At 41.0% G+C, this 24,643-nt stretch overlaps 1 protein-coding gene across 3 annotated transcripts in view; it reads right to left on the bottom strand.

Annotated features, from left to right (window-relative positions):
• The window catches only part of R3HDM1 (R3H domain containing 1), an 80,416-nt gene that overhangs the window by 10,011 nt on the left and 45,762 nt on the right, over positions 1-24,643 (bottom strand). For 2 of the 3 annotated variants that reach the window (XM_059475528.1, XM_059475526.1), the window contains exons 6-17: positions 24,305-24,364; positions 24,083-24,223; positions 21,512-21,620; positions 21,320-21,415; positions 19,996-20,033; positions 19,863-19,913; positions 19,500-19,711; positions 13,379-13,533; positions 8,478-8,726; positions 8,044-8,164; positions 3,270-3,424; positions 2,569-2,717 (exon numbers count right to left, since the gene is read on the bottom strand). In XM_059475528.1, the coding sequence (XP_059331511.1) occupies positions 2,569-2,717; positions 3,270-3,424; positions 8,044-8,164; positions 8,478-8,726; positions 13,379-13,533; positions 19,500-19,711; positions 19,863-19,913; positions 19,996-20,033; positions 21,320-21,415; positions 21,512-21,620; positions 24,083-24,223; positions 24,305-24,364 (1,536 nt within the window). Of the gene's footprint in view, positions 1-2,568; positions 2,718-3,269; positions 3,425-8,043; positions 8,165-8,477; positions 8,727-11,895; positions 11,998-13,378; positions 13,534-16,049; positions 16,308-19,499; positions 19,712-19,862; positions 19,914-19,995; positions 20,034-21,319; positions 21,416-21,511; positions 21,621-24,082; positions 24,224-24,304; positions 24,365-24,643 lie in introns of all 3 variants that reach the window. The other variant, XM_059475527.1, reaches the window with a different exon arrangement.

The raw sequence follows: 24,643 nt of genomic DNA, 5'->3' as shown, positions 1-24,643 counted from the left end.
GACTCCTGCATTTGCTGTGTACATGTACTGCAAATCACTGAGCTTTTGTTCATTTTAAATCAGGAATATTCCCACCTACCCTCAATTCATTCATTCTTCAATAGACTGAAGCTTCCCACCTCTTCCTCAGCAAAAACATGTGCCCTGCCTACACTGAGAAACTGCATTAATTCACCTATTTTGATTTCTATTTTTGTGTCCACAGCTCTAGATCAGCATAAAGACATGCAGCATAATAACAACAAAAAGACAATTTGTTGTCTTGCTCACTGCAGCAGAATTAGATCTCAGTTATGAGATCCCCACAGCCCCTGCCATGAGGATTTGGGGTGCAGTCCCTCAGCCCTGGGCAGCTGGGGCAGCACAGCAAAGACAGCTCTGCCCCAGGGCCCACTGACACAGCCCAGACAGGAGATTGAACAGGACTCCAGGGGATAAACAACCATTCAGCTGCTTGCAAAATGTAGGAAAAGGATAACTTGCAAAGTTTATTTATGCCAGGTAGTTTTCAGGATAATCAGGGGAAAACCAGGTAACAGATATAGTTAGATTCTATTTACCACTGATGCTCAGCCAGAACATCAGGTTGGAGGACCATAGTCAGAACAGTGCCTGTAGAATCCTGTACTAACAGATAACCATTCTGAGAATAAAACAATTCCTTTAAATTGTGGGGGAAAAAAAGTAGGTTTAATCCTCTTGGACCTACTATTTTTACCTATGTTGTAGAAAGTTTGTTCCATACTTTGTCCCATAGGTCCCTTATATAATTTTAATTTACAGATTCCCTTCCATTAAAGCAGACAAAACCAAGAGAAAACACAGATGCTTTCACACAGCTTCTGCTCTGCCTACTGATTCTAGTTTTCAGCAGTGACCTGAAGGCTTGACACAGCTCCTGCAGAACAGCACTCTGCTCTCCTTGTTCAAGTGCTGCAGCACAACTATTCTGATGAAAGCAAATGCTGTCATTGGTTGCTAGTTTGTTCTGAATTCCTAATAAATGAGAGGGACATTCTAAATTACACAAAAGATCAAGCAACCAAACTTAATTCAAGAAAAGTCTGCAATTATGCCTACCTGTGACTTCACTGAATCTCAAATATAAAACAGAAAAGGATTAAAAACCCTTCAGATACAAAGAACAGGAATCCTGATTTAAGCAGACGAAACCATGCGGCGATGGCACAAATACAACTGAGCTCTGCCCTCTCAAAAGGATGAACAAGCTTCAAACTGTTGCTGCTTGTTTAAAAGCTCCCAGGTATTTTTAAATGCTGCACATTTGTAAGTTCAAAAAAACTCAAGAAAGAAAAATGTGTAAGAAGCTGAATCCTAATGAATTCTCCTAGGTACTTCCTATCTGTTCTCAAATAGACACAGATGTATACTCAGGGAGGGCTGCACATGCAGACCAATTTGCTGCTACCAAGGTTGGTAAAAAGAAAGGAAAGGGGAAAGGAAAGGGGAAAGGAAAGGGGAAAGGAAAGGGGAAAGGAAAGGGGAAAGGAAAGGGGAAAGGAAAGGGGAAAGGAAAGGGGAAAGGAAAGGGGAAAGGAAAGGGGAAAGGAAAGGGGAAAGGAAAGGGGAAAGGAAAGGGGAAAGGAAAGGGGAAAGGAAAGGGGAAAGGAAAGGGGAAAGGAAAGGGGAAAGGAAAGGGGAAAGGAAAGGGGAAAGGAAAGGGGAAAGGAAAGGGGAAAGGAAAGGGGAAAGGAAAGGGGAAAGGAAAGGGGAAAGGAAAGGGGAAAGGAAAGGGGAAAGGAAAGGGGAAAGGAAAGGGGAAAGGAAAGGGGAAAGGAAAGGGGAAAGGAAAGGGGAAAGGAAAGGGGAAAGGAAAGGGGAAAGGAAAGGGGAAAGGAAAGGGGAAAGGAAAGGGGAAAGGAAAGGGGAAAGGAAAGGGGAAAGGAAAGGGGAAAGGAAAGGGGAAAGGAAAGGGGAAAGGAAAGGGGAAAGGAAAGGGGAAAAGGAAAAGGGAAAAGGGAAAAGGAAAAGGGAAAAGGAAAAGGGAAAAGGAAAAGGGAAAAGGAAAAGAAAGGAAAAAGGTTATTTATCAAACAAAAGTCAAGTTTCCACACTTGTTTCATATCCAGCTTGGTGCCAGCATGCCTCATCTACAATACAAAGTAAGCTAAACCTTTTCCATGCAAAGTTCCAAAAAATAAGTTAGTCTTTTTCTGGGATTCAAATTATTTTTCCTCTGCACATTATTCATGTAGTATCTTTGTCAAAACCAGTGAATATGGATAGTCATCTTAAATATTATTGCAGAAAGACTGAACTGCTGAGCACACTGGTGTCTCATGGGTAAGAAATGGAATGCAGGAAATTTAAGAGGTGGAACTGCAGTAAAGTATTGCTGAAAGTGCTATGGAGACAAAGTTTTCCAGTCCAACAAGTATGTCACAGTTAAAGCACTACTGCTTGTTTCACTTAATTGCAAAAGAGCAAAAAATAAATAGAATGTAAATCTGCTTTTAAAACAATGGTTTTAATATCTGCAGTACTAAAACCAGATCCTGTCAGTTCTTACAAAGCCACTGAACCCAGCTGCTGAGAAGTTAAGCTTACCTTAGATTGTTCTGTTGGCCTGATGGAATGACACTGTAGTACACTGGCATTCCTGTGGTGGGCAGTCCTTGGCTGGACTGGCTGGGAATTATCACAGGCTGCTGATATGTCTGCTGGGGCACTGCTTGGGAACCTTGAGGCACCGAAACCTGCAATGGGCCACACAGTGAGGTTTTCTCCTGTGACAATGCTTCTGCCTCCTGACCATCATCCAGTGGATATAAGAATTTAAAAATAACCCCAGAAACTGAAAGATCTGAAATTCTCTAAAACCAGAATAAGAGTGGTAACAGTAGCTAAAATAACAACGCCATATTTAAAAAAAAACAAAAACTTTAAATCTTTTTCCTCCTAAATGGAAATGCTGCCTCCAAAGGACTCAATGAATTAACAAGCTATTTTCTCTACAATAGAAACTGGAGTGGTGGGAAGGAAACCTTCCAAGCTTTTCTTCCCCACCCTCTGAACTGCAACTGACACAGCACTTGGCTTTCAACAGCACTAGAACTTGGGCACTTGTGACAAGTTCTTGTTTCTTCTCACTTCATTATGGGTTTGTATCTTTAGCTTCTGTCCCCACAGTCACCTTTGGCACCTGCTTGCAGCTTTCTACCATTTCTACCATAAAGCAAAGAACTTAAAGAAAACCCCAACACTCAAAGCCACAGAAGTCATTGGAAAGTTATGAATACATTACTCACCTGATAAGATGGCACTGAGGGATATGGAACAATCACACCTTGAATCTGATTCCCAATGTTGTTATGTTGGCCACTGACTAGATTTTGATTCTGAGACTGCTGAACTCCAACTAAACCCTGGTAGTTTTGCTGCTGGTTGGGCAAAATCTGGTAACCTGAAATTATACATTTAAATCTTACTTTGAAATAATGAACACATTTTAAGCATAGTTGCCTATTCAAAAATACACGTGTAGCATTTTCCAATGGTTTGTTTAATCTGGCAGCTTCACAACAGTTGAACTTATCATGCATATAAAAAGAAGCCAACATTAAAATTAACAGATTTACTCATTTGGATTCAGCATGAAATATTATCCATACTGTTTGCAATGCTGCTCCCACATGCATGCACTATCATTTACACTCTGGCTTACATGCATTAACACCTTGATTGGACAGGTGAAAGCTGGAAGCACTTGAACAAAGCATGCTAGACAGGATCAAACCCAATTCATTGTCTGCTATTGTCAACAAGGCCATTCCAGGTACTTCAGTTTGAAAATTCTACATATGCAAAATTCAGCTTGCACCTCAGGTACCCCAGGGGTCAGAGCATCTTGACTACAATTCAAAACTAAATCAGACTTCAGAAAAATTTGCATAAGGCCTGTGTGCAAATCCTTTCCAAAGGGACAATTTCTTCTGAAATCTGTAATACTAAAACCAACTGGGGACTGAGAAAAATCTTCCAAGTTCAAGCCATGTTGGTACATAGTGGAAGATGTTTTATATTCAAAGTTATCTTAGGGACACAACAAAAGATTTTCATATTCACCCCTCTATGCTGTGTCTCTAAAACAATTTATTATTGTTTAAACTCTCCTGTCTTTCAAAAATTGCCCAAAAAAACCCACTCTACCCCGCCCCAACACCCAAACCAAAACACCCCAAGCATGAATGGCAAACAGGAAATTTGTGCATTTCTGAAGTCCAACCTAACCTCCCCTTTCCTCTTTTTTTAAGAAGCATTTCACAGGTAACTGCTACCATGACCCAAACACATGCAGAACACAAGTTCTTTTTCTCTCATGTTCCATCATCCAGGTGTGCACTACTTACCACATCAGCAAAACCCCAACACAGTCAGTGTTTCTGAGACAAAGCCAGTTATCCCTCCAGAATAACAAAACTGGGCTTGTCAAGATGCACTGACGGCAAGAAGAGTCTGGGTTTGAGTTGGACACATTCACAGCCCACTGACCTTGACATTCCCCATGCTCCCTACCTTGGCAAGGAACTATAATAGAGCAAATTTAGCTGCAAAAACTCCCCTGGGTTTTCTTTAAACTGTGCTAAAAAAGGCTCGGTCTATTCTGAAAGTAATCCAGTTAACATAAAACACCTTTTTGTGAGCAGCACCCTCGGATGTTCATTGATTTTGCCCATACAGTACAATGAACATTGTGCACTAACAGCCTCAGCAGGCTCTCCATAGAAATTGCAACAATGAACACCAAACAAAGACTGTTAATATTATCAAATATTGCTTCAGAAAATTAAAGGGAAGAAGATTCAGTTTGTTAAAACCAAGACAGCTATTCATTAGAAACACACAACACTATAAATATTTTCAGAGGACTAGACAAAACTTCAGAACAATACATGCTTGAAGTAGGATTAGTACTTAGAATTCTTAATAACTTAAGTTTGAACTGTGCACAAAATGCCCTTCATGTCTGTAATATACAAAATGCTTTAACATACTTTGTTATAAAGTGGTCTATGGCCCCTAAAAAGCAGCAGAATGGGAAGTTGTGCTGTGACAGTGCACCTGCAGTCTGAGCTCCTCATGTCCCAGAAATTGCAATGGACTGTGAGTAGCTCTGCAGCCTTTTCTGGCACTTGCAGAGACAGATCCAATCAATTCTGCAAGCAGAGGGAACTGGAACAATACAAATTGGCTGCCACGAAGGTTCCCCAGAGCGTTCCAAAGAATGCTCTATTTTTAGCTGCAGTTTCACCTCTGCATAGAGTGGGCTGACAGAAATGCAGCACTCAGCATAGACCCCACACCTGCCACAGTACATTGCCCCATTACACAGAAATACTCTGAAACTGGAGGTAAAAATAGGAGCAGGTTTCTTAATATTTACATAATTCAAAAGAAATCACAGTTAAGATAAGAAAAGTTAACTCACAGAATATGGAAATACATTTTTTGAATAATGCATTAGGAGTGAGAAACAGTGTGTATTGAAGAACAGAAAAGCAAGTACAAGCACTCAGTTAATGAGCTGGGAGTTGATGAGCTTGGGTTTGACTATTACAGCTACAGCTACTGTTACAAGTGGAGTAGTTTTATCCCTGGCTTGTGAAGCAGAAGCCAGTTGAACTGCAGCTGATGTTCCTACAGGAACTGTAGTTCAGACTGGATTTTTAAACAACCTGCAGTTAGGTCTCGTGGTAACTGGGCTCACATTAACATGGCAATTGGAAATGCTTTTTTTCTTAAGGAGAGTTTTCTTCTCCCAACATCTTTTGACAACGAAAGTATTTTTATTAAGAGTAAACCCCCCCAAAATATTTCACCTGAAACCCCTTTAAAAAGGAAGCCAGGAAGCAGCTGAAAAAGAGACCGGTTCACTGTGAGAAATGTAAACCTCTCAGACAGTGTTACGGCCCCGAATCCAACAGCTCATCAATAAAGTCAGGCCACTCCTCAACATTAGACCAGAAGTGGCTGCAGTTGCCATGCTCTCAGAAGCTGCCATCTTTTATCTGAATTTGTGTTTGCAAAGTTATTTCATAGTTAGTAACCACTTCCTGAGATGAACAACCCCCATGGCTTTTGTGTAATGCAAGATTTGTAACTCTCATTTTTGCCCAGCCACTTTGCTGTATGAGCCAAGTAACGTGCTGCCTTTGGCTCAAAACCACACACTGCCAATAAGCACCAACCACTTCAGGTGTAGCTTTGTGTCAAGTGAATACAAATATCAATGGTTTAAAATACAAGGGAGAGAATTTTCAAATACACCATCTTATGAGGTATTTCCAGAACACATAACAAGACATGGAACCATCAGTTTCCAAAATGCTGATTCAAATTTGCCTATGAAGTATTAAATGAGAACCAGCAATAGCTGGAGAGCAGTTTGGAGATTTTCAGTTAAACACTAATTATGCAGTTTCTGGTAAGATCCTTCTTTCTCCCATTAGTGCTGGTAAACACCAAATAACCCAACACTGAATAGAATTATTGGCTGGACCATCCCCATAGTACCTAAAGAGGATCCCCTGATGTCAGAGTGCAGGTACAGGGCACATGATCAAAGCAGTAAAGCAGCTGTCTGCACAGCTTGCTTATTTTATTTCTTCCAGGACAGAGAGGGAGTTTATCTGCTGATACTTTTCACCCACAGCCTGTGAAATTCAGTTAAAATATAAAGAGCTAAAAATATACAAGAAAGGAACTTACCCAATAGCAATCAGTTCATCCCTTTGCACCTTATCACCCCATGCTTTCCAATTCAGACTGGTTTGTTTGGGTACAAATGTACATGAGCTTGATTTGGGGAGTTTGTGTGCTGCTCACACAGGGTGTCCCCACAGTGGGAAGTAATCCCCCTTGAGCCTCAGACTTTTTGCTATTAAGTAATTAAAAAACTGAGTAAGGAAAGCAGGTTGTGTAATACAGTTGGGTAACACATCTCTGACACATGGATAACACAAGTTGCAAAACCAAGCAATTTGTTTTCCTTTGAAAAAAATCTTTGTGAACTGAACCCTGAATAACTCCATCAAGTGTTGCTACTATTGGAGCACTTCCTAGAAGAAGTGCAGAAGAGGAGCTATCCCTCTTACATGCTGCTTCATAGGACACAAATAAATACAGTTAATATTTGTAAAAGTTGATCTCCCATCCTGTCTCTGTAGAGCAGCACATAGAGGGGCAGGGGAAGGAATTAAAAAGACCCTCCTGAGGGAAACCCAGAAGGATGTTATGGATTCAACTGAGAACTGGTATAAAAGCCTGGTCTTTAAGGGTCTCTACCTCCAAACATCACTAGTTACTTCTGAATGTTTTGACCATGAGTCAAGATATTACTGAGAAGTAAATTTGTTTCAGGAATACAAATCTTATTGAGGAAGTTATAACAGATTGCGAGAATAATGGTAGCCTACAGTTAAAATCTGTAAGGAAAAGAAAGACAAGAAGAAAGGAAGGAGATGGAAATGAAATGAAACTTGCTAATGGTCATAGAAGGGTAAGCAGTTGAAAAGTCTTTACTAAAATAGGTAACCACATTATATATTCCATCCAATACATGATACTTTAATGACAGGGCAAAGGGTAAAACAGTATCACCAATATCTTCTGCACAGCACTCTTTTCATGCCACAGCATCTAAGATTGGGATCTTTAGCTCAGAACTTTCAGTTAAGGGACATCTCTTTAATGTCACATCATTTAAAGGTACTAATTTATCTTACTTCACAAGTTAATCAAGTTATTAGTTATTAAGTCACAATTTTTTGAAATTATTAACTTTTACATTTAAAAAACCCTATAATTAAAGTTACAGCATGAGCCAGTCAAAGGAATGACTTGAATCCCAAGTTTCATGCACAAGTGCTTGAAATTTCTCCACCTTAGGTTAGCTACACTTTGTATTTTACATTGCATCCCGTATTTTATTTGAAATTTTACAGCAAAGTAAGTTTTAAAATGAAAAAGTTGGAGAGAAACCACCCCAATGCTCTAAAGAAATGCTGAAAGAGTTGAACAAACCTGTCTGCTGGCCAGGCTGGGGCAGGGCCTGGCTCTGCTGGGTGCTGTAATGGACAGACACAGGGCGGTACTGCTGGCTGGAGTGCGGGTACTGGCTGGGGGTGCAGTAACAGGGTGGCATCTGCAAGGAACAGTCAGAGGTCACTGCCTGCAGGCAGCTTTAGAGAAGGCAGACATCTAAATGCAAAATCCATAAAACAAAGATGCAAAGTTTATTAAAAGGTGCAGTGGATGTTAAATAATTCAGCGATTCAAAAATCCCTTATACTACATAAATTCCCTCTTTAGCAGCCAATTTCTCTACTTTCCTTGTCGACAGTTTACTTGAGGAAAGTAAACTGAAGTCATTCGTTACAAAACACGTTCCCAGAAAGGAGCCCAAGCCCAGCGCGAGAGCAGAGCTGCAGTTCCCCCCAGCCGTCGGGAGGCGGTACCTGTGGCACGGGCTGCTGCACGAATCCCTGCTGCGGGAGCACGGGCTGGCCCACGGCGTGCGCGGGGCCCGAGTAGGGCGGGGCGGGCGCGGCGGGCGGTGCTGCGGGAGCGGCCAGGATGAAGCCCGGCTGCTGCGGGGGCTGCAGCACCACGCCGGGCTGGAACAGCGCCGGGCCCGGCTCCGCGCCCTCGGCCGGCGCCTGCCGCGCCAGGCTCAGGTGGCTGAACTGCGATCCCAGGTTGTCTGGCTGCAGCCGGGGGGAAAACAGGGAAAAATACATTTGCAAATGCACGTTCGAGGGAAAAGAAATTAAATAGCCAAGTACTTCAGTAAGTTTCGGACAGCGCGTCTCACGTTGCTGGGCAGTAGCAACAGCAGCCAAAGAACAACAGCAAAGATGGAACAGTAGCAAATTATCCTCAGGGCTGACAGCAGGAGAGAAATCCATGTTCGGACTTCACTCTTTTCACTGCAAATATTCTGCCTTTTGGATTACATCTGCCTTCATCTACTTATTGTGAGAATTCATTTGTCAAAAAGAAAGTTCAGAATTTGTGTCACTAACATTTTCTGACTGGACTCCAAAGCTCGAGTGAAAACATCTAACCTCAGTTAAAATAGCAGGATGCATTAGGATTGCTGAAGTAAAATTTTGCGTTTAAGAGTTGAACATAATGAGGTTCTAATCCTGAGTTAAAAGGTACATTCCTCTAACTTAGTTATTATCCTACATGCAGAGATCAATTATCTTTTCCTCTGAAATCCAGTAACAACAGAGAGAAATGTGTTCCAGTGGCTATCCTCTATCTGTGTTTTATTAACATCTGAAAGGATGCCACTGATTGCACTCTGCACTGCAGGGGTCCTGTGGAATCGGAAACTTCTGTTACTGTAACCCCAAGCTCCTTTTCTTAGCAAGCAATTCAACATCAAATTAGCAACATCCTGAAAATTAGAAGTGATCACTAACTAGCATTGCTTGTTTTTTGCTAAACAGGAAGATTTGGTTCATACTTTGAAAGTGGACTCTCCAAACATGCAGGTACATTAAAACTATTTCAGGACCATCTGGTCTTAGATCATCCTAAGAAGATAGGAATTAATCAAGAGAAATAAGTGCAAGCTCCATCTTTTACTGATTAGATACATTCACAATTTATGATGTTTTGGTTTTTTAGTTTCCAGGCTAAAGATATTATTAATTACTGTCGGAAACATGAATTTGCACCTAAAACTTAATATAGTATAACTTTCTTATGCACTTAGTACATCTTAAAAAGCCTTATTTTCATTAGGTAGTAATCTGACGTTGGTATTTCATTCCTTAATGGTGCCTATTAAATGCAACTATAATGCTTTTCTACATTGGATTTTACATTCTGCTTTTCCAAATCCTGAGTTTGAAGAGGAGATATGAGTTTATCTTAGCTTTCAATATGTCTGAAGGATAAACCCAAGCCACACCACACTGATTTCTGTTACACTACCAGTGTAAGTAAAGTCTGACCTGGTCACTTTGTCCTTCAGTGACAGGTATGGTACAAGCAGGATTCAGCCCTGGAACATGGCATTCCCAATAAATGGAGAAAGCACTCTCCTGGTGCCAACTACAGAGGTGTCACACTTGGAATACAATCCAAGACCATCAATCTTTTTCATTATGTTACATAAGTTACCATCAGCAGGAATAAATTTTTGAAATTGCCAGGGCACTTAGTATTGGAACCCATTTCCTGAATGGCAAATGCTTTGAAATTACTACAAACAGGAAGGAGTTTCCTTCTCTGCTTTAGCACTCATTCAAACTCTCATTTAACTTCAGAATCAACATCCCTTTTGAATTCAGCTTAAACTGTATTTATTGTAAGACACTTCTGATTAATGTTGAAAATTAGCTGCTGTACAACACTGTAATGAGTTAACCTTGGCTGGCTCCTAAGTGTCCCCCAAGTCACTCCACCCTTCCTCTCATCCTTAGCAATGTGGGGGGAGAAAATATGATGAAAGGCTTATGGGTCAAGAAAAGGACAGGAAAATCATTCATCAATGACCACCACAGGAAGATTAATTTATTTATGCCAATTAATAGCAGAGTAGGATAGTGAGAAGTAAAACCAAAACTAAAACCAGCTTCCCTCAACCCCACTGCTTCTTCCCAGACTCAACTTCACTCCCAAATCTTCTACCTCCTCCTCCTCCAAGTATCAGAAGGGATGGAGAATGGGGCTTGTGATTGGTTCCCAATCATGTATCTACTGTTTCTTCCTCCTTACTCTTCTGCTCCAGCATGGGGTCCCACCCACAGGATACCATCCTTCACAAACCTCTTCAATGTGGGCTCTTCCCAAAGGCTGAAGTCCTTCAGGAATGCAGAGCCCTAGTGTGGGTCCTACCAGAAAACCTGATCCTGAAGGCTCCAGCTTCCTTCAGAGTATCCATGGGATGCTCCAATGGCTGCAGGGTGGAGATCTACTCCACCATGGTCCTCCATGGGCTTCAAGGGGAGGATCTGCTTCACAAGTCTCCTCCCACACTGCAGGCTCTGCTCCAGCACCTGGAGCACCTCCTTGCTTTCCTCCCTCTGGACTCTGTATCTGTGGAGCTGTTTCTCCCTCCTGTCCCTCACACCCTTTTCCAAGCTCACTCAGAGGTGCCACCAGTGTGAATGACTGACTCAGCTTGGGCCGTGCAGGGTCAGCCCTGGAGCTGCCTGAAATGGGCTGTCTAACGTGGGTTCCTGCAGCTCCCTGCTCCAAAACCTTGCCACATAAACCCAACACAAACATGCACTCAGCAGAGTATCAGAGCAGACTTTGACCTGTTCACATCTCCCTAGCTCAATCTAATCTGGTTCAGATTCTCCCTTGGATAACAACTCTCCTTTACTAAGTTTCAGTTTCACTTTGTGTGACTTTTTTTTCCCTGGTTTTTGATAGACTAAGATATTTCATTTCCAGCTTCTACTTATTAAACAACAGATACTAGAGAAGTGGGACTGTTGAAAATTCTACCAGAGAAGCTACAAAAAGGTAACCAGAAAAAATCAGAGCAGCTGATCCCTCGGAATGTATTAAGGTTTAGCAGAAGAGTGAGCAGACAAGGAAACAATAGGAAGCAAAGGAAAGAGGTTAATCCAGAGACATAAAAAGGTACTGACTGGCTAATGAAACAGCACTGAAAAGCTTTCTTTACAAAGGGAAAGGGAAATAATGTATCTCAAAATATAGGGATATATCTAAATAGCATAAATTGCAGGTATTCCTGCTGAATGTGAAATATTCCCATCTCAGGCACTCAAGTGCTGTGTCACTGAGAGCCAGTCACTGCCCTGTACCACACAGCACTGCAGCAGCCAAGCAAAGGGCAGCAGCCACCAGAGGAGCCTGTGCAAGGAGCAGAGAAAGAAGGTGTAATACCACAGAGTATTGCTGTGCAGAGGAGGCTGGCAGGAGCGGGGGTGGGTACGACACTGCAGAGTACTGGACAGGCTGGGAGGAAGGCTGCAGAGCCCGCAGAGGCTGCAGGAATAACAGGGTTAGGAACAAGGTTAACAACAGAGTGAGAGAAGTGAAAACAAGTCTTTTGTAACAGAGAAAAGCAACTGTGCTCCAGAAGAGCAACTCGCTCCACTCTCAGAAACAGAATGGATACCTCTTTTTTCTTAAGCCTAAGACTGCAAAGAATGAAAACAGAAATAACTCTGAATATCTTAGTCTCCCATAAGACATCCATTGCTTTATTTGTTATACACTATATTAGCTATCTCAGCAAATTGCTTCTATTTAACATTTACTGTTTCCTTCAGAGAGACTAAAAACTCCACAAGCATTTTAAACACGAGCTCTTTCAAAGCATCTAAAGGCAGAATGAATTTACTCCTAACCATGGATTCAAACCTACTACTTTCATTTATTCAACAGCACTAAAGTATTTTCTCTAGATATTTATCATTGCTCATAATATTTCAGGCAGGTTTAATTCCAGCATCCATTGAGAAGATAATCAGAGAATTCATAAAGAATTTGTGAAGAAAATAGCAAATATGACATACACACTTATTTGTACTCTTTCTAGTTCACAGGAGAACTTTTTCAAAACAGACCAGCTCTACTGTGGCATACCCAGCTATCTGAACAGGTTTAAACAGGGAAAACAAACAAACAAAGGTAAAAGGCTTAGATGAAGTTCTATAAATAACTTTTCAATAAAATTTAAGAACCATCTGAAAATACCACAGGAGACTACAGCCAGTACCTTGGTGCCTGAAATAGCTGCTGTGGAGAGGGAGAACCCTCCCTTCTCCTGCCCAAGCATTTTGCTTTTCTTCTCCTTCTAGGGCTGGGGCAGTCTTTAATCTGGCCTATTTTACTAAACTCATGTACAAGACAAGGATAAAATACATTTTGTACTTGTGTGTGTGGTTTTGTGAGCAGAATTTGCTGTAGTGTTACTCATGAGAAGTTCATGCTGTACCAGTCCTGAGCTACTCCTACTGTGCCATGACTCCTGCTTGTGCTGTACAGCCCAGGAATTTATCTGGCTGAGAAACTAACCCTGAGACAAGAAGCCCAAGGTTCCAGTTGGATTAACTCTTCCCAGCTGCCAACTATATTGCTTTTAATGCCTGGGTAGCTCCACAGTGCAATTAGGGATGAAGGCAGAATCTCTTGTTCTTGGTTACAGATTATTTGCATATCAGTATTTTGAAGAAGAGGCTGCCTACCATGCTCAGGCATGATCAGAGCTGATATTTGTGAAGACTGGGAGGGAAAAGGCCCAGTTCCCCTTGTGTGTGTGACTGTTCTCCCCGCCCAGTGCAGAAGAACAAACAACCCCCACCCTGTTCCCAGCCCTGAGTGGGAGCCCCGGGGTCCCTGAGCACGTGTTTGACAAGTGCACCTGTGAGAGGACGGCGTTGGCTCCGGGCTGGTGCTGGCTGGGGCTGGGCAGGGCTGGCTGAGGAGCAGCTCCAGGCACTTGGCTCCGAACAGGCTGCTGAGGCAGGGGAGGGTTGTACACCACCGGCGTGCCATCGGGATTGAGGAACGGCTGACCTGCCCGGGGAACACAGCAAACACGGCAGCTGCACCACCTCAGCTGCGACAGCACAAACTACTTACACCAGGCAAAATCAATGCAACAACAACACTGAAAAATGAGGGAAGTCAAACTGGTTTATATGACAGGTTCATGCCAAATGCCCACAACCATAACAGCAATGACTACATGCAGCTAAAACCCAAAACATTGAAGCTAAACAAAGATACCCCAGTCTTTACGTAGTGAACACAGATAAACATTTCTTATATGCTACTCATCTTGAAACTTGATTTCTAACCAAGTAGATTGAATATGACAGGAGCAATAAAGGAAAACTCTACTAAAATACTGTTTTAAGGATATCTTAAAAATTTACCTCCTTTAATAAATTTGAAAACCAGTCAGAACACAGGAGAGCTTAAAGGCAAATATTTTTTGAAAACTATATAAAGCAATAGCTGCCCTGGTATTCCCATGACTGCTAATGAGATTACTGATAAAGGATTCTCCTCTCCTATTCTTAGATTAATTGGCTTTTAGCTTTCAAAATAAATAACACAGAATTATTCTCCTATTTAATAATTTGCAACCTCAATATTACAGCAATAGGCCAATGAAAAATAATTGAAAAATAAACTGCATAAATTAGAAAAAAGCCCAGTGACTTCTTTCTGTGCCTGGGCTGGAAAAAACCAAACCAAATCTAAGGAACAACAGCCTGGCTGGCAAGGACCTGTGCCTACCTGCTTAGTGACACGTGTCCTGCATTGCCTTATTCTGATGCTTAAAGGGCACAACACTGATGTAAATTTTTCTCTCCTCATTTAAAGATGGTGTTATCCTTTCTTAAAAGGTTTTAACTGAGCCTAAAGCCTTTGCACCCTGTCAAAGCAGACTAATGCTCCTCCAGACTTCTTGGTGCCATCATATTAAATGCAACTGCCCAACATAAAGAGTGGAACAGTTACTGAAGAAAGGACTGAGGAATTCATGGCAGAGGGAGCATGAACAGACTTGCTAAAATAAGCTACAGCAGCTGGACTACAACTCATCAGGTGATACTAAACTGAGCTTAGGAGATTTCCCTTCAACACTCCAGAACTGGGAATGTTCACATCAAGAGGGACTCCAATTTTCTTATTTCCTTCTACTCTTTCCTGCTAATCACCAGAGCTTCACTTATTTCTTGTAGTGGCTGGCTAGGAACTGTCTTTTCCTAATTACCAAGGCACAGATTCCTCTGTCAGAAACCCTGAGGAACCAATCTCTGCTTTGGCTGGCATTGGAACAGTAAAGCCAGAGGAACAATAACAGTATATGATGATTCGAGTACATTGGAAATCAAAGTTTATCTGCCCCTAAATGTTCCTTGTTCTCCAAGTGTTCTTTGTCTTCTGCTAGAAGCTCATTAGACATTAACATAATTATCAAAGACTACTAATGAACTTAGCTCTAAGATGACAAATACATTCTCCTCCAAATCCAATGGCTATCTATAAAAATTAAGTCCTACAGCAACTCATTTGTAACCAAATTTTTAGCAATTGATTCATATTAAGGAAAAAGAGGAATTTATTTATCTATTCAATGTTATACATCTAGTGAAAGAAATTATTTACTACATTTAACAACCCCAGTGAGAAACATTTTGCTTCAAACATCGTGTGCAATTATATTCAAACATAATCAAGTTCATCTACAGAATGATGGTAAGTATATCCTGAAGTATTTTATTTTCTACAATGAAAAAAAATAAATTATACCAAAGTTACAAAATAAAATTTCCTAAAATTATGATCTTTTACATAAAAGGTAAATTAAATTTTTCAGTATTTCCTAATTTTTAAGTGAAAGTTTGCCCTGAGAGTGCTCACTCATTATTTAATCTAGACAAGTTATTACAAATCTCCTTCCATCTACATTATGAAGTAAGAATTTCCTACTACTTCCTAAAAAAGCAGTATTGGCCAATTACACCAACACTGATTTAATCCTGTTTTAAACTGACAAGGAAAAATTTAGAAATAGTATTTCATCATGTGCTTCTTTCTTTCACTTGTATTAACTTAGCCTTGAGCATAGTGAGGTTAGTACATTGCATCAAAAAAAAAAATAAGGATGATAAGTTTTTTCAAGTCAATATAAATCCTTTCTCAGGCTGTCTCCCCTCACTGAAACTGTGTTATAGAAACACTGGAAAGGAGGTTTTCCTCTCCTGAAAAAAGCTGAAACGATTAAGTTATTCTGTGTTCTGGATAGTAACTCATATGATTTTTGTATTTTGTGCAAGTCACTCATATATGTAAGTTAAAACTCTTCTAGAGAAAATCACGTGAGTTTACTCATTCCTTTGATCCTCCAGTCATGTTTCCTTGTTAAATAAAGTGCATTGAATGAACACAACCACATTAAAAAAATATAGAGAAAAATAAAGGACAAAGGACAATACTGACATGAAGCCTTATGCAAACACTCATGCATTTTTCCACGTTCCCCAGTGTAACAGAGACTCCCCCAAGCATGTACCAACCTGTCTGAGGGTTGACCAGCACACTGCCAGGCGGGATGCCCGCTGCTTCCAAGGGAAGCAGAAAGAAGCTACTGCCAGCAGCAGGTGCCACTTGCCCGCTCATGCCACCATCAAAGGAAAGAGAGTTACTAGAGCTGCCAGGTGGATACACGGCAGGCGTGCCAGGGGAGGGCTGGCTTAGAGCTGCCGCTGGAAGAGGCTGCTGGCTGTGAGAGAGAGAACCCGTGGAGGACCCTACACTACTAGAAGACTCTGAACCTAGGAGAGGAGTAATGAGAAATTGGTTTTACCTGGAGACAGTAACATCAAGCTCACTTTAAATATACACTTGTAAGTGCTCAACCTGAAAGCTCAGCATTAAGCACATTATTCACAGCAGCCTGGTCAATGGATTCCCCCTCCATCTCCCCTGGAATACCATTACAAGGTCCCTTCTGTGAACCAAGGGTCAATTCAGCACTGCTTTGCACTGCAAAGGCTTTCATATCTAGCTTGATTTTCTGGCCAGAAAATGCATATTTGTACCTCCAGAATTCATGGAAGTGGTTGGTCATTAGTGCAAAATGGTGGAGTGGATGTAGTGAGGCAGTGAATCCCAGCCCCAGCTCCTGCAGCTGTGCAGGGAATGCAGCTGCAGGGCCCCGCTGACCCTGTGGATTTGCTGGCTAAAGCCTTGTGCTCTGCACACAAGCAAGGACCAGTTTATTTCCACTGCTGGGGGTCAGATCTTCTCTGACTCACCTGCTGGACAATTTGCACTATACTAAAACCCTCAACACTGTTTCCTCCTCTGACAATTTGCAGGCTGAAATCAAGAATATAGCTAGAAAAAATTAAATGAGGCTAAGATGGTAGCTTTAGCCTGGCTTTATGCAACAACTCAAATTTCAAAGGAGAATATAACAGCCAATTGAAATATCAGTACTCATTTTACAGATATGAATTACTATTAACATTGCAAGGCAGTGGAGAACCAGACCCTGAGCTTCCTAAAAGCCAAGACATGCAGCTAAAATCAATATTCCAAAAGTCCAGTATGGAGAGGTCTGTGGAACTGCTGTTCCCAGATCACCTGACACCTGCAGCTTTAGGTACACCCTTTAGCAAAGACTTTGTAAGAAGTGTGTGATACTTGCAGTACTTGGAAACAGAATACAGCTGTTTAAATTTACAAACTCCCCATTAGCAGCCTCTATACAATCTAGAAGAAAGACTCAAAAAGCTCTCAGATGGAATTTATGTATGGCTTGAAGTTACTCTGCAATCCCTTATAAAAGTTGCTAATTGTAATCCTTCAACTTGTGTTTACAAAGAGAGCATAGCTTGAAGCATTGGCCTTTTTTATTGCTGAATTAAGTGAAATCAAAGTGATTAATTATAAACTGGGTGAGACAGCACATCCCAGCTCTGTAAAACCATCATTGCCTGAGCAGAGTTACTTGGATTCCTTTCCAAGTGTGTTCACTTCTAGATTATGCAGAGAAGTGAGGCTGAAGCCATTATAACCAGAGCCAATTCCATCCCTGAACAATGCGAACAAACCCAAGCTCAGCATGTACCCATCACCACAACCTGGAACTGCATGAAGCAACAAGCATCAAGGTGGGCATTCCCAGCCTGGAATGTCCAAATTCTCAGAATGCCAAAATAAAAACTCCAGCAAAAAATTTAAGAATCCATTTATGTTCTTGAAATTTAGCCAACAAAGATTTCTAAGAATGTATTTCATTGTCAGGCTGCATTTTTCTTCAAGCTGTGCCAAATAACATCACTACACTGCTAAATGGAATAACTCCAAATGATGGCACAATTTTACAGCAGAAATACCTTGAACTGGTTTGGGTCATTTTTTATACAAGTATACAATGGACAAACAGAATTTGTTACTGTTTTACTGCATTAATATATAGCAATGTGGCCATATGCCTAAAAGGTAGTAGTGGTTTAAGGAAAAGCAAAAAATTTAAATAGATCCTCTTTAAAAATCAGTTTTATAAATAAGATCAAAGCCAATACTAATAAGGTAAGCAATTATATTCTGTTTTTTTATAGTTCTGTTCCAAATTCTGAAGCAGCCACCAATAACACACCCATGTATTACAAGCCTGAAAATTCCCCAGAGATTAGCAACTGTAACAAATTATGTTGGCATTTGAAATACAAATATTTACTAAATTTAATTTTTGACCCACAGAAGATTAATTCCCATATTTTCTGAGATTTTTTTTTCACATTAATTACATATTAACCCCCTCTGAAACCCTGACTCTTGTAAGTATTTTTGAATTTGAAAATTAAACAGTAAACTTCATTCCACTGACCTCGCTTCTCAGCAATCTAAAAATTAAGTAAGCATTTGAGCCATATTCATTTTGATTTAACAAAAGAAAGAGAACACAATAAAAATAACTACCAATTCATATGCTTTAATGCCGTTTTATCTGATTTGATAGCAGTGCAGAATTTCCTAAGATGTTGCAATGGAGTTTTGTGTAGCCATGATATTTTCTGAAAAATCCTGTCCTTAGGATTTTTTCTCCTGAAAAGCTTAGAGGCCTCAGGAACAAAATATAAAGAATGGTTATCTGCTGCTGTGGAATGCAACAGGTGCATCTGTGATTGGTCTCATGTGGTTGTTTCTAATTAATGGCCAATCACAGTCAGCTGGCTTGGGCAGAGAGTCTGAGACACGAGCCTTTGTTATCATTCCTTCTTTTTCTATTCTTAGCTGGCCTTCTGATTAAATCCTTTCTTCTGTTCTTTTAGTATACTTTTAATATAATATATATCATAAAATAATAAATCAGCCTTCTGAAACATGGAGTCAGATCCTCATCTCTTCCTTCACCCTAAGACCCCTGCAAACATGGTCATAGTTTTGCCCCATTGGAAATCGAGACCTGAACACCAAATATTTTATACTAAAATATTTCTGGTAAAAAAAGTTTTCAAACCCTTTGCATGAGATGAAAGGCATTGGCACACTTGGAAATTCTCCTTCCAAAGCCGGAAGCATTCGCTGCATTTGTCACATTAGGGCTCTAGGGCTGGGTCTGTAGGTGTATCCCGAGGGAATGGATGCAGGGAGGGGAACATCAGGTATGCCTACCCGGCTCAGTCCCAGAGCCTGCTGTACCTGCTTTGGACAGCCCACCCTGCTCAGTCCCAGCTCATGCCCCGAGGCTGCTGTACCTGCTTTGGACAGTCCACCCAGCTCAGTCCCAGCTCATGCCCCGAGGCTGCTGTACCTGCTTTGGACAGCCCACCCTGCTCAGCCTCAGAGCCTGCTGTACCTGCTTTGGACAGCCCACCCTGCTCAGCCTCAGAGCCTGCTGTACCTGCTTTGGACAGCCCACCCAGCTCAGTCCCAGCTCATGCCCCGAGGCTGCTGTACCTGCTTTGGACAGCCCACCCAGCTCAGCCCCAGCTCATGCCCCGAGGCTGCTGTACCTGCTTTGGACAGCCGGCCCGTGCTCTTGCTGCTGCCAGAGCTGTCCCCGCGGCTGAGCACGGAGATGCCGCTGAAGCTGCTGGCCTTGGTGACGGCGGGTTTCAGGTTGCGCAGGGAGCTGTCCGAGTCCGTGCTGCTCCAGGGCCGCGGCTCCGTCTCTGTGCTGCTCTGGTGGCTGTTGGCTGATCTCCCCGATGCCTCCTTATTGATTCTGCAAGTTACAAACTCAACTGTTAGCACGAGCAGTGCTTGCAAAAGAAGGGGAAAAACAACCAAAACAAAACCCCCAAAAAACAAGAAAGAAAAGGTAAATGCATGCAGAATACTTTGGGTTTTGTTTTTTAAAAGAAAGCATCAAATACCTAAGTATCTGTCGTCTTTGTTGTGTACTATTAGTTTCTTCCTCCTGGATTCTGTTGACATTTTAATAAGATAGCTTAATATTTATTAAGAAAATAGGAAGACAAAACAGAATTAAACAGCAAATTTTCTTACCTTTTATCAGTGAAATAATTCTCTTGGGAACACAGGGACTGAGGGGCAAAGAAGTGCAGAAATTAATATGAATGGCATTTAGAACCCCTACTACAGCACACACAGCAATCTGGAGTTTTCTGCATTGCACTCAGACTTCTACAGCACCCTCTTTATATTAAGCTGCCTGAAAAACTTTACCTGTTGGTGAACAATTTCCATGAGGAAACAAGACAACATAAAAAGGCCCATGTGCAGGAGATCAAAGTCAGCATGAGGATAGTTACAATGCTGAGTTGGTTTCTATCAGACTTTTTCTGAAGTTACAGTTCTTCCCTTGGGTTTTTGGTGCCTTCTGTCACTTGCAGCTGGTGTGTGATTCCCAGGGCTGTCACAGCACCTGAGCTGCCTCATCTTCTGCTGGGAAGGGTGGAGGGGGAGAGGCCACTGCTGCTGCAGTAACTGCTCAGTGCCCTGGGTACCAGTCTGGGTGAGCTACAGAGCACATGGAACACAACCAAAAAGGCTGCTCCTGACTCAAATGATGTTGTCCTTGACTGTGACTCCCAACATCTGGCACAAAGCTTCTAAGGGTTTAATACATAGTAAATTAAAATGCAAAAGGAAATTGTAATTTTATATCCAAAAGTCCATTATTCTTGTTTGCAACTAAGGTGAACAAAAAAATATAAATTAGCCTCTCAAGAGCTCATCCTCTCTTTGGAATCTGGTTTTGGACGTGCAAGAGTTATAAATGTCAGAAGTGGATTATTAAAAGTAAAATGTATTTTTAAAGACGTATTTGTTCTGTTTCACTCAATATAATCATTACTTGCAATTGAATTGTAGCCTGCAATGTTGTCCTGTAGGGTATCTCCAGTCAGGAGATCAGATTCCTGACAAGAATTTCACATATGGGAGCTCAAATCATTTTACTGTGACCATTCATAATGTGGCTGCTATAGATACAAGTGAGAAAAGAGATTTTTTGTTTTTAATTTGCTTGGTTTTTTCTTTTAATTATTGCTCTGAGCAACTGATATGATTGCAGTACCAAAAATCTGTGACTTAAATTGCAGTGAGGGACAAAACAATGAAAATGGGGATATGCATTGCACTAGGTAACACTAGAGAACACTCAATAATTCTTGGGTTGTTTGAGTTTCATACAGGAGCAATTAGAGAAAACAGATTTCTCAGTAACTGCAATATCATTTAAAACTCACTCAGGCCTCACTCTTATGTGCTCAGTGTCATTCAGAACCAGTTTCCTGGAAAGCCACCTGTGCATGTATGTGTGTGAAGGGTTCATAGAAAACAGTGCCAGACTGGTTTTGATACGTACATCTTGTGCAAATATCCTTTCTCTAGCTCTCTGATATTCTTCTTCACGTTCTTCTATAGATTTACTTCTTCTGTCATCTTTTAATCGTATTCTCATCTAAATTAAGTGGTACAGTGTTATTTTGCAAAGCAAAACAGTGAGAATGCACAGTCAAACACAGCAAGTGGAAGGAATAAGCCATGTGTGCTTTACCTGGTTGTCATCTTTGTCTAAACTAGAGTTATCTCTCTTAAGGATGTACCGCTTCTGGAAGTCATCGCTCTTCTCATCCTTTATATGCTCACAAAACTTTTGGTCAGGTCTGAGAAAAGTTGTTACAAACAAAATATTTATCGTTTTGTAAACATACTGTACACACAGTGGAAGAAACTGAAATATATTCAGGTGTAATTTAAAATATACTTCATATTCTAACTGAAATAAATAGACTTTGGCTGTCTGGGCAATGGAAAATATATGGTGCACCCCTGACAGGTCCTGTCCTGAGGAATAACAAACCTGCTTTAAAAAACCTCTTCCTCCTTTCAAAGCTTTTGCTGCAACTCCCAGTTAAGGTGGGAAGCAAACCACATGCCCTTGGGGAATCAGAAGTGCTTTTGAATCCCAACTGGTGCCATGCAATGGATTTTGGGCATGCATGGAAGTGAAGACAGGTGTTTGCCACTAGAGCCGCAATACCTCAGAGTTCATTTCAAGGGAAAACAGAAGAAAGAAGGTAGAGGAGAAAGCACTGAAACTTAGAAACTTCTAAAACAAAATTAAGCAGAAATGAGTAAGAGAAGAACAGTATAATGCAGGCAAGCAAGAGCTTCACACAGTCATAGGGCGAGAGTGAAGCAACAGATTATAAATAATGCTGTGGCATTTTATCTGCTTTGTGAAAGAAAAAGTGGTATTTTGCAAATCCTTGTTATTAAAGAGAGATACCAAGTACCTGAATAATAAAACAACTGCTATTGTAAGAGAAGAGCTCAGACAACCAGGAAATATTTGTCTAATAGAGGACAGAATAAACGTATGCTCTTCTCTATTTCTGTGATTTATCATTACCTAGGACTTCTGGAGGGAGTGAGGGAAGCTTTTTCTACGAAACAGCCAGCCCTGCCTATTGGGTACTGGCTGCCCAAACATAATTAGCAGGCATTTCAGAGAACCTTTAGACTGTCTTACCTCTTTCTTTTAAAGGTCTCTGAATTTACTGCCCTGCAATCACCAACTCCCACTCCACTGACGTGCCAGTGTGCACTGGGTGGTTGATGTCAGTAAGATCCCTGCTCGGCGAGGGAGCCGCGAACCTGCCTATGAGGAAAAGGTAAGTTTGGCTTTATTCCACATGGAGCAGATCTCCAAGGTTTTCTTTCTAAATTCTTATTTTGTATCCAAAGTGATTTAAAATAAGAATATTGAAAACATCAAGAATCTTTATGTCTACAGGTTAGATGAAATGCCTGCTAATTAGTAACTACACCTACAGGGGCTTCCAGAGGCCACAAGCTATTTAAATATGGTCTAAAATTTTTTTTAAAAGCATACATGAAATAATCTTTTATTAGTTCTTATTCCACAGTTGAAGTGGTAGACTGAAGCTTCAGTATAGAGATACTGGTAGATACAAAAGCAACAGATTTGAAATGTTTGGCTTTCTAGGTTAATTGAGATATAGATTGTACAGCCAAAGCAAAAACACATACATAAATAATACAAGTTTTCAACATACATTTAGGCTCTCTATATATTTCTAAAATTTCTGTGGACGCACTGTTTACTTATGTGAAATTTCAGTGTGGCATATCATTTCAGTCCTACTGACTCTACAATAGGGTGGATAATTAGATTTTTTTCTCCCAAAGCTATAAAGAGTGTACCTAGAGACTGAGATTAGGATATGCAGGCACTGTCAACTCCTGTTTTCGTGTTCAAGACCAACAAAAAACGGTGTCAGGCAAATGCTTTAAGTTAAAACTAGAAACTAGGTGGCATAAATATGTCAACACATTAGACCTTTGTCTTTTTGAAAGAGAATGAGGAGACAGAGCAAGTGCAGAGAATGGAGAGAACAGCTGGGTCCCTTGAATGAAAACCTCAATTCCACACAGGTTTCAGAGCTGCTGTGGCCCCAGTGCTATCTTCTCTGCAATATGGATTTTCCTGGAGGTTTCTCCAAGAGCTCCCCAGCCCTCCCAGTAAAGCAGCACACCATGGCTTGTTAACCTAGTTGACATTTTCACTGATGTCTGTCTTTCCTGATATGTTTATTTGTAAAGCCATGAGAGACCTGTAAGCAACATTATTCCAACAGAAGAACTTCAACAGCTGAATTTTCCCAGTAGAATTTTACAATACAAAAGCCACAGTTGTGCAAGTCCCCTCCCTTCACCAAATCAGAAATGACCCTGTTCTAAGATAAGAGCTGGCTCTGCTATCCAAAAGAAACAAAGAATGCACTTTGTACACTTTACTGGTGTAAATCTTTAAACAAATAAACAGTTGCTATAAATTCGCATTTCACAGACACAAAATTAGCAATGCATCTCTGCCAGAAAAGCAACAACTTAACCCAGAGATAACATCCTTCTTTCTCCAAAAGAATTCTAACAGATCACATTATTACACAGCAAGAACATGAACAGGAAAGAGCTCTCAACTACCTCTCCTTGATGCCTGCTCCCAGAGAGGAGACAGACCTCACCTGCTACAGCATCACTGCCTCACACATGCCAGTGTTAGAGCATCAAAAGGGTTTTTCAAGGCTTTGACACTTACATTCTTGTATTGCTAGTTTTATTTACTATGACTGACTTCCCACTCTGGTCCACGTTGTGCTCTAATCCAAAGTAAGCAGCTACCCTGTGCAACAGCATTCTATGGTAAGATGTCATTGGGGGAAACTTTTTTCTTGGTACTCTGGAAGAAAGGAATAGTAGCTTTATTAAATAAACAGGAACACTCTTGAATTCTTTTTTCCTATGAGAGTACAGTACTTACTCATTATTACCAATGAAATCTAAAATTTCCTGTTCTAATTTCAGCAGCATCATTCTGTCCCTGAAAATAAAAACACAGCAACTCACATATGAGACACTCCAATAACTGCAGTTGTATTCATCTTAAGAATACACAGATCAGGGCTGTGATCAAGGGATGATGGCAGACTGCAAATAGGACCAGCAGGTGTCAAATGCAGAATTTTTAGGACAAGGTATTCTTTTTTTGCTATTTTGCATTGAACCATGCTGTTTTGCTCTCAGATATCAGAGTACACAGATCCTCCAAGAAGTCTCTGCCCAGGAGGCTCAGCAGGAAGCACAGTCATGGAGAGGACAG

Source organism: Ammospiza nelsoni, chromosome 7 (assembly GCF_027579445.1).
Source record: "Ammospiza nelsoni isolate bAmmNel1 chromosome 7, bAmmNel1.pri, whole genome shotgun sequence".
Lineage (NCBI taxonomy): Eukaryota > Metazoa > Chordata > Aves > Passeriformes > Passerellidae > Ammospiza > Ammospiza nelsoni.
The sequence above is the reverse complement of the archived record's forward strand: the minus strand, read 5'-3'. Positions and strand labels throughout refer to the sequence as shown.